At 44.5% G+C, this 9536-nt stretch overlaps 2 protein-coding genes across 4 annotated transcripts; one reads left to right on the top strand and one right to left on the bottom strand.

Annotated features, from left to right (window-relative positions):
• Window positions 1–1039: 1039 nt before the first annotated feature.
• Window positions 1040–9422, top strand: LOC120445795 (peroxisomal acyl-coenzyme A oxidase 3). Of its 3 annotated transcripts, none has more exons than XM_039626405.1 (6): window positions 1040–1175; window positions 6283–6442; window positions 6896–7819; window positions 7968–8093; window positions 8149–8494; window positions 8602–9422. In XM_039626405.1, exons 2-6 carry the CDS (start codon window positions 6308–6310, stop codon window positions 9150–9152), a joined length of 2082 nt encoding a protein of 693 aa, XP_039482339.1. In that variant the 5' UTR covers window positions 1040–1175; window positions 6283–6307; the 3' UTR covers window positions 9153–9422. The 3 variants fall into 3 exon arrangements, with proteins under 3 accessions (XP_039482339.1, XP_039482340.1, XP_039482338.1); XM_039626406.1 differs by having other exon boundaries at window positions 1058–1179; XM_039626404.1 differs by having other exon boundaries at window positions 1064–1183.
• LOC120445796 lies at window positions 3840–5808 on the bottom strand. The gene is made up of 3 exons (XM_039626407.2): window positions 4904–5808; window positions 4596–4791; window positions 3840–4531 (listed from the first exon to the last, which is right to left on the bottom strand). The coding sequence occupies exons 1-3, from the start codon at window positions 5688–5690 to the stop codon at window positions 4039–4041; spliced, it is 1476 nt and encodes a 491-aa protein (XP_039482341.1). The 5' UTR covers window positions 5691–5808; the 3' UTR covers window positions 3840–4038.
• Window positions 9423–9536: the final 114 nt, after the last annotated feature.

The raw sequence follows: 9536 nt of genomic DNA, 5'->3' as shown, positions 1-9536 counted from the left end.
TATTCTGTATTTTGGGTTGCCTACTTCGCGGGTTGATGTTTTTTAAGTTCAGATCCTCTTCACTGCCGAAAAAGCCTAGGAAAAACGTGGGCTAGTCATTTTTTTACGTTTTCTGCATGTTTATGCTCATTCAAAAACGCGAAACTATGTAGATACTGGTGCATACTTTTATGATGAAAAACTTATGTGACTCGGCCGAATTACAGTCAACTAATACAATATTTATGATTTATAAACCCATGATCTATATATAAATTATTGTTTGTATAAAATACTTCCTAAATAATGTAAAATCGAAATTAAAAAGTTTAAGGCAAAAGGCAATCATGATATGCCCGCTAGCCGAGACTCGAACCCGCGCACTGTTCTCGGCTCTGTGTATCATATATCCGTATCGCGCATTACCATCTTCGCATCTCTCCCACTCTCATTATCCGAATCTCGTGGATGCCGTACTCACCCACACAGCTGTAAACGATGCCGGCCGGTTAACAACTGCTGCGTTGCCTTCTCGCTCTGGCAACAGCCACTTGACATTGAGGCAGAATTAGAGGAAGAAGAGGAACCTGGGCCAGCTCTCATCGACCCACTTCGCACACCCCGCCACGACCCCCCGCCCGCTATTCAGCATACATCCCCAGGAGAGAGAGCATGGGGTACACGGAAAGAAAAGTTTTATCAAGAAAGAGTAACGGAAAGCAATAGAATAAGTTGCATGACTAATAATACTGAATATATAGGGTTTATATATAGGGTTTTTATCAAGAAAGAGTAACGGAAAGCAATAAAATAAGTTGCATGACTAATAAAACTAAATTTATAGGGTTTATATAAAAATTCTTTAGAATAATGCAATATTGCGTGAGAAGAGGTAGACCACATCTCGCACCAATTGTGCCGCAATTAAAAAGTGTCGGATTCGATAACCATCTGTTCATTTTCTCCCTGTGCATGTGGGACTCGCCCCTATGAAAGACCGTAGGGTTCCCATACCCCATACTATGAGTGCCGTGAATCAGGCGGCGTTATTCTCGCTCCTCCGCTCATTCACTTTCCATCAGTTGGCCGTGTCGGTTCGTTTATTCCCCAATTCTCCAATTCCCGCTGCCCGATTCTCGATTCTCTCGCGGTCGTGTGCCGGTTGGTGTTGTTGCTGCTGCTTAAATTCCGCGTTGGTGGGTGTGTATGTATAAATTTGGATTAATTGCCATGGCTCTTGTGAGCTCAGCTGGTTAAAGTGTTCAATTTTCGGATCTGGTCATAGCGAAATTTCATCCGGAGAATACGTGCGAGAATACGGCTTATAAGGGCGGGCCCAAAGAAGCGCCACAGGTTGGCGACTCGCACACAGATGCATGGAGAGCATCTCTCACGTGGCCCAGACCCAAACTGAAACCCAAACCCAAATTATCCAACTTCCATTCTATTCACCAGTCTCTCTCCCGCCTTTTGGGCCCCAAACCGTTTCTACCTACTTGTTGTTTTCGCGGTGATGTAATACAGGCAGTCGGCAAACTGAAACCGAGTCCTTAGCCAAACAAGTTGCGTACAGGGTGTGCTGGCGGGACAGTGAAAGCTCTTAACAGTTACCAATTAAAAGCGAGAACATTTTATGTTATTCCTGCTTATAGCCCCTATATGAATGTTTATTAGGATCATAAAATGAAATATTGTTAAAATCAGTGTGTGGAGTTATTCCCCTTTTCTGTTTATAAGCTTTGGGCTATTACTAATGTATTTTATAATGTATATTCAATACATTACAATACAAATTTAGTCATTAAGGTATTCAATGAATAGTTGTGTTTTACACTAAATTACAGTCTTCAACAAAGTTCTTGAACAAAGCCCTTCACTGTACGCGTTACCAGCCTCAATTGCGCTTGATTTGGCCACAATGGAGGCTCCTCTGTGCCGGAGTGTTGATTGTGCGCTAATTTGTCTGGGAAGTGTTTAAATAAGAGGGAAATTAGCCGCTGCACATTGCATTGTAATTCATTTAAAAAAGCCAGTGTGGTCGCCCAAGCCCAATTTGATGGATTCAAAGGGAGTCGGCATACAAGTATGTTGTATATACAAAAATAAACGGGGGCTATTTTCATGTTCAAGGTTGACTCACTATAGAACCCCAATCCAAACCGGGTGGTTGGCCAACAAATTGTGACAATTTTGAACGGCACGCAATGGCGATTGGGTGGACTAATGGGTTTCGCCCAATACATCCTCACCCGGCCACAAATTTCTACCCGGCTTATCACGTAAGCCAAAAGTTTTGCTGCCACTTGGCTGGCCAGCTTTTCAGTGCTGCTCCAACTGCCGAAACTTTATCAGTCTTGCGTTTCCCCATCGCTGTTTCTGGGTTTCTTTGGATTTAAATACGTATGTCCCACATCAAGCACATTCATAATTTCACGGGACTCACAACCTTTTTTTGGGGTTATCGAATTCCATTTCCGCTTAAAATTCTAACTTATTTACTTTTCCAAAGCGCTGAAACATTGTTCTCTTAAATTGTCGAGTGCAAGCAAACAACTCCGAGTGGAGCGTGGTTTCCTCGTGATTGCGCAAAAATGTAGATTGTGCGGACTCTTGTGTGCGAGTACATATTTGAGATTGCGAATTGAGTTGTGCTAATTAAGTGTAGCACTAAAAATTTTTAGAAACCTATATAAAAACTGGTTTATTGCCACTTGCTCGCCCATTTCGTTAACGAAAAGGTTCCGAACCTAGACAACAAGAACTTATCACTGCGAATGCCGCGTTGCGGGAATAATTATTGCTAATTGTTATACCATAATTAGCTGGAGATTGATACCGAATCGTCCATTTGCAGTAGCTTTTATTTTGAATGCAAATGAAACTTGATTTTCACCCCCTTTTTATACCCGTTACTCGTAGAGTAAAAGGGTATACTAGATTCGTTGAAAAGTATGTAACAGGCAGAAGGAAGCGTTTCCGACCATATAAAGTATATATATTCTTGATCAGGATCAATAGCCGAGTCGATTTGGCCATGTCCGTCCGTCTGTCCGTATGAACGTCGAGATCTCAGGAACTACAAAAGCTAGAAAGTTGAGATTAGGCATACAGACTCCAGGGACATAGACGCAGCGCAAGTTTGTCGAATCATGTTGCCACGCCCACTCTAATGCCCACAAGCCGCCCAAAGCTGCCACGCCCACACTTTTGAAAAATGTTCTGATATTTTTTCATTTTTGTATTAGTCTTGTAAATTTCTATCAATTTGCCAATAAAACTTTTTGCCCACTCTAACGCCTACAATCCGGCAAAAACTGTCAGTGTTGAAGACTCTCCTTTGCACTTTCACTATCTGAGTAACGGGTATCATATAGTCGGGGAACTCGACTATAGCGTTCTCTCTTGTTTTAAATTAAAAGATGTTTGGCTTTTTTTTTGTGCCTGCTTTTTAATCTTTTAAATAGGTTTTTTTGCAAGCACGAGAGCATCTTCGTTTTCTTAATGACGTTTACACACTTGTGTTGTTAATGACAAATTGATTTAAAAAGTTATTGCGGTATAGTAACTGAACTTTCCCTTATCAAATATGTGCGATTTCTCAGAACCAAAAGTGGAAAGTCCACCTACAATTTTGATCCATAATTGGGTATAAAGATAAGGCTATAAGGAATTGTATGACACTTCACAATTATTTATAGATAATCCCCTTTTCATGGTCCTGTTTAGAGTACTATATTACCGCATGATTGATTTATGTGCGTACCTTCATGGAAATTGAAAACTATATTTTAGGTTTATCTATAGGTTTGCAAAGCAGCTGAGTGCGTGTTCAAATACCTGAGATATCGGGAGTCAATAAATTCGTTCATTACGCTCAGAAGCTAATAATCTTCAATATAATTACACACTCAGCCGTTTATGGCATTGATTTCAGGCATTGGGTACATAGAATGTGTTTACCTCAGATGAATAAGTGAATGAAGATCAGTTGAAAGCCGAAAATAGTAAAATAAACTTCAAGAGGAGTAAACATTAAAATTTCATAAGAGCGGAGCCAGCTTAGATGTCTCCCTCAGCCAGTTTAAATGTCTTGAGATCGACATCGTCGTAAGGTGCCACATCGTGGCCAGGATCCTCTTTCTCCTCATCCAGCAGACAGTAGATGCTATCCGTTTCCTGTTTGATGATCTCGTCACCCAGTCGCTTCCAAAAAGGACGACAGCGGTTCTTCCACTGGCGTAGGTTGAAAAAGGCGCAATATCGAGTGGTAGAAGACTTAAGCATGGCCATGTAAAGAGGTGTGATTTCATCCGCCATTAACTTGGCCTGTAGGTAATTGGCCATCTTGCGGCTATGCAGATCGTTAAAGTCCACGTAGATGCGCTTGGCATGCTCATAGCACTTCTTAGCTATACTCGTCATCTGTGTGTCCTTGGCGAAGATCTTGCCAAGGTGCAGAAGTATCTCCGCCTCCAAATCCCGGTGGGTATAAAGTCGAGATAAACGGAGAGCTCGCTTATAACACGAAATGGCCTTCTCCACGTGCTCAAAACTTTCGGTTAAGTAGGAGTTATGCAATTTTGGATGATCTAATTATTACTTTATAGCCCACTTACATCTCGGAGCATTGTCCCTGGAACAGGTAGTACTTGATGTTGAGCTTAACAAACCGGTATTCGGTGCAGGCCAGGATCTGGGTTTTGATCTGGTCCAGACACTGCTGAGCCGAGTTAAAGTTACCGATCTCCATCAAGAAGTAGGCACGCTCCAGAAAGGTGTCGCAGAAGATCTCCATGTTTTTATCCCTGCCAACTGAAAGAGTGGTCAGTTAGGAATTTCATAATAAAAAGGCGGAGTCAAGCTTAATTATGGATTATTATTCAAAAATAGTTATTTAAGATGTTTTGCCGAGAATTGTACTTACTTTCTGCAATAAGGACCGTTGCCCTCCGGGCCATGGCCACCGCATCTTCGGGGTGCTGACGCACAATTGACTTGCCCTGGATGAGGAGCTGCTTGGCGAGATTCTGGGCCACCAGCTCGTGGAGCGTGAGGCTGCCTGCGGGCATTCCCACCTCGGCGGTCCACACGTGACCACGCACCAGATCCATGGCAATTTGTAGGTAATTGATGGCCGAGGTACGCTGGCCCGTGTTCACCAGATACATGGAATAGATGTAGTAGATCCGAGATATGTATTCGGCGGCCTCCCGTTCCTGGCCAGCAATGTTGCGGCACAGCGAGATGATGTGCTCATTGAGGGCCACCAGGGCGTATGCGTATTTCTGACGATACGGCTCCAGCAGCTGCATGGTCTCGAAGAATAGGCCAAAACACTGTTTGAGACCCCGATGCTTGTGCAGGCAAACGGCCAGTTCGGCATCCCGGAGTCGATCCACCATTCCGTAGAGCAATTCGGAATCATCGGATAGCCTTTCCCGGATATTAAGGCTCTCGAAAAGTGCATTCTCCTTGGTGGCCAGGCAATGGAGGAACTCCGGCAGCATGGTGCATCCTGCCCGGCGCAGCTCGTCCTCCAGAGCCTCAAAAACTGGTCCCTTGATCCGGCGCGCCTCGTCGTAGGTCAGTGGAGTGATTCCTTGCCTGATGGTTTCGCGATCAAAGTTAATCTCTCGGAAATTTCGATGCGGCAGATTGCGCTTCACTTGGCGCGTAATGCGCACCACTTCATTTTGCCACTGAAGGGACATGATATTGTATCGGGTTAAAGATGATACATGAAATGTATTATTTTCAATTTATTTTTGTGGCTGTTATGCTTTGAAGTATATTTCATGATATGCTTATGACGACTGGGAAATCATTTGTAAGACTTACTGTTCTTACTTTTGTTATTGCTAAAAGCAAAGGTAACTTGATTATTTTAAAACAACTAATTAACGATAGATGTCAAACCACATTCAATATATTATAAAGTTGTAAAAGTGCTTTTTTTTGTTATACTCTGTTCTCAGTTTGGGCGTGAAACTAACTAAGACCATTCCGATGGTTTGAAACTTATCTTTGTGCGAATTATGGTAGTTTGATGAGAACAGTGTACACCAAACTGTTTAGCTGGCGAACAGTGGCTTTAAAACCAACGCCTCTTGAGGGCTTTCCTTTCTACGGCTTCAGTCGCTTGCACGCTTGTAGATAAAACAGTTCGAGTGCCCCACTTGTTGACTGGGTTGTCTGGTCGGTTTGGGCCATTTAAGCGTTTGGCTTAGATCGCAGTCGTTCTATAGTCACTTGGTTGTCGACAGCTCGACTGATCCGATAACATTTCCATTTCCTTTCTTCAAGAAATCAAATCAAATAAAATCACGCAATGGCCAGCGAGGACACAAGCTTTATTCCCGATCTTCCCAGCGGTGGACCGTTGGCCGTCTACAGAAAGAGGGCCAATTTTGACTGGAAGCGATTGCGATTGATATTCGAAAAGGAGCAGGGATTGCGAATTAAGGTAAGTGGATGGCTATCTCTTGGAAAAAACCTTGATGGAATGTACTTGCATGCTTGCATCTTACGTAAAAGCTTATTATATCGTTGAGTTAGGGCTTACGTGTGTAGAGTCACGAAAGTAAATTGATGATATTATCCAATTACTTTTAGGTTCTTATATTGAAATACATTAAATACATTAAATACATTTTTGTTGCGGATTCAAGTTTTCAAATTTATTATAATCCTTACTCGTAGAGTACTTTTATCCCTTTGGATATACTAGATTCGTTGAAAAGTATGTAACAGGCAGAAGGAAGCGTTTCCTACCATATAAAGTATATATATTCTTGATCTGTCTGTCTGTTCGTATGAACGTCGAGATCTCAGGATCTATAAAAGCTAGAAAGTCCCACACATACCTTTATTATTAAATCTGTAAAAGTACTTATTTTTATATATCCCTGTTTTGTAGTACAAAGTGTGGCGACGCCTGGAGAATGACCCCCTTTTTGCCCACCCTTCCCGGACACTGCCCATGGACGAGCAGAAGCGTCTGTGCGCCATGCAGGTGAATCGCATGAAGCACCTGGACCTGGTGCCCAAGGAGATCGAGAGCCTGAGCTTCTCGGCCAAAACGAAGTATCTGATGTACATCAACGAGGCGTTGGCCTGCTACTCGCCCAGTTTATCGGTGAAGATAGCTCTGGGCGTGGGCCTATTCAACAATGCCATCCGTGCCATGGGAACCGAGAAGCACCAAAAATATATAGAGGCAGCATGGAACCGGGAAGTGATCACCTGCCTGGCCATCACAGAGCTGTCGCATGGCAGCAACACGAAGAGCATTCGGACAACGGCCACCTATGATCCGACCACCCAGGAGTTTGTGATCAATACCCCGGACTTCGAGGCGGCCAAGTGTTGGGTTGGAAACCTGGGGAAAATGGCCACGGTGGCCATGACTTTTGCTAATCTCTACACAGCTGATGGCCAAAATCATGGGCTCCACGGCTTCCTGATTCCCATTCGCGATCCCAAGACACTGCTCTCTTATCCAGGAGTTCTGGTCGGCGATATTGGGGAGAAGTGTGGTCTGAATGGCATCGACAACGGATTTGTGGTGTTCACCAACTACCGAATTCCCCGGGACAACCTCCTCAATCGCACCAGTGACGTGACTCCGGAGGGGGTTTACGAAAGTGTGTTTACCGAACCGGGTAAGGTCCTTGGGGCCGCCCTCGAGAGCTTCTCCGCCGGACGCATTGGCATAATGCAGGAATCGGCCAATACCTTGTGCAGTGCCGCCGTAATCGCAGTTCGATACTCCGCAGTGAGGAAGCAATTTGGCCCGGAGCGTCAGGGCGAGGAAATGGCCATTCTGGAGTACCAACTGCATGTAAGTCGAGCTAATTACCAATTGAATTAGTTGGATTATCTTGACCTGAGCACTCAATATTCATCCAATATTGCAGCACAAACTTGATTGCATTAACTACTCTATAATATATTTCTGTTATTTAAATAAACATCCATCCCATCCCCAGCAATATCGCATCTTTCCCTATCTGGCGGCTGCCTGCGTTCAAAAAATCGCCACTGAAGAGCTGACAATCACTTACATGGAGATCATAGCGCGTTCCCAGGCGGACTCCAATGGATTTGATGTTTTGGTGGGTTTTTTTCATATAGCAGCTAATAACACATCTAATGAAAGCAATATTTTAGACCCAGAATGCTGCGGAGATCCACGCGCTGATCTCGTCGTCGAAGCCTTTGATTACCTGGGCAGCACGGGATGCGATTCAGGAAGCGCGCGAAGCCTGCGGAGGACATGGCTATCTGGCAGCAGCTAAGCTTGGCCAGATGCGCACCGACCACGACCCCCTGTGCACCTATGAGGGCGATAACAATGTCCTGGGACAACAGGCCTCCAACTGGTTGCTGCGCCAGTGGAGTGCCAAGGAACTGGAGACCCCCATTGGCAGTGTGAAATTCCTGGAGCAGCGTAACGAGTTACTGGCTCTCAACTATGCGTCCTTGGTGCAGCGAACTCCCATAACCAGCTGGCAGTGTAAGTAGATTAGAGTCTTATGAGCTATTACCTTAGATGTGGTAAACTCAAGTAAGGCAATGTTAAGGTACAACGATTGTTGGACTAAAAAGTTCGTTTTCCCTTAGTCTCCCTGAAGTGCTACGAGTGGCTGCTGTGTCACCTGATGGCCAAGACCTCGGCTCACATCGATGGCCAACTGGCGGCGGGAAGCAGTAAGTTCGAGGCGAGGAACAACTCCCAGGTGGCCGGAGCACGGGAGCTGTCCCTGGCCTACGCGGAGTACTATGCTCTGACGCGCTATGTGGACCACGTTAGTACACTGACTGTTGAGGCGCCGTATGCATCCGTACTCCACCTGCTGTTCGACGTGTATGCCATGTGGCTCCTGGAGAAGCACATGACCACCTTCTACGTTGGTGGCTTTGCGGCTGGGCGGGATTTCTCGGCTGCAGTGCGCCAACTGCTGCTGGACAGCTGCCTGAAGCTGAAGGACGTGGCTGTGAGCGTAGCGGATGCCATTGCGCCGCCCGATTTTGCACTGAATTCGGTCATCGCCCGGGCAGATGGACTCCTCTACGAGAACTTGCAGAACGAATTTATGACCAATGAGGGAGCGTTCCAGCGACCCTCCTGGTGGCGTGACGTAATCATTCCGCAGGCCCAGTCCAAACTTTGAGGACTACCACCGAGTTCTGAACCTAGTTACCAAGTGCCTGACTTCGATACTGAAGCGTTCGCTTGGCGCGTAGTAAACCAAGTTAAATTGGAATTGGTGTTGCCTATTGATAATCAGGTATAATGGCCAACAACATTCGCATTGATCCTAGTGAAACGTTTTTTTTAATCATATACCAACTATAACACACATTCGAGTACTTTAAGATGAAATCTGTTACTAGATTACTGTTAAACGAGTTGAAATAAAAGTATATATGTATATAAACGAGTTAAATAAGTTTTGAATCATTTTGCGTTACACTGTTGTATCTACAGATATAAAGTCTATATTATCAAATTTAAACTTGGCCAAATTGGCATAGAACAGTACTAAGAAAACCCT

This window comes from Drosophila santomea, chromosome 2R (assembly GCF_016746245.2).
Source record: "Drosophila santomea strain STO CAGO 1482 chromosome 2R, Prin_Dsan_1.1, whole genome shotgun sequence".
Classification (NCBI taxonomy): Eukaryota; Metazoa; Arthropoda; class Insecta; order Diptera; family Drosophilidae; genus Drosophila; species Drosophila santomea.
Note: the sequence above shows the minus strand (reverse complement) of the source record. Positions and strands in the feature narration are given on the sequence as shown.

Coding starts and splice junctions, on each gene's coding strand:
- LOC120445795 (XM_039626405.1), top strand. CDS start 6,308: ATGGCCAGCGAGGACACAAGCTTTATTCCCGATCTTCCCAGCGGTGGA. Junction 6,443..6,895: donor AGCAGGGATTGCGAATTAAG/GTAAGTGGATGG, acceptor CCTGTTTTGTAG/TACAAAGTGTGGCGACGCCT. Junction 7,820..7,967: donor TTCTGGAGTACCAACTGCAT/GTAAGTCGAGCT, acceptor TCCCATCCCCAG/CAATATCGCATCTTTCCCTA.
- LOC120445796 (XM_039626407.2), bottom strand. CDS start 5,690: ATGTCCCTTCAGTGGCAAAATGAAGTGGTGCGCATTACGCGCCAAGTG. Junction 4,792..4,903: donor AACGGTCCTTATTGCAGAAA/GTAAGTACAATT, acceptor CCACTCTTTCAG/TTGGCAGGGATAAAAACATG. Junction 4,532..4,595: donor CAGGGACAATGCTCCGAGAT/GTAAGTGGGCTA, acceptor CTTAACCGAAAG/TTTTGAGCACGTGGAGAAGG.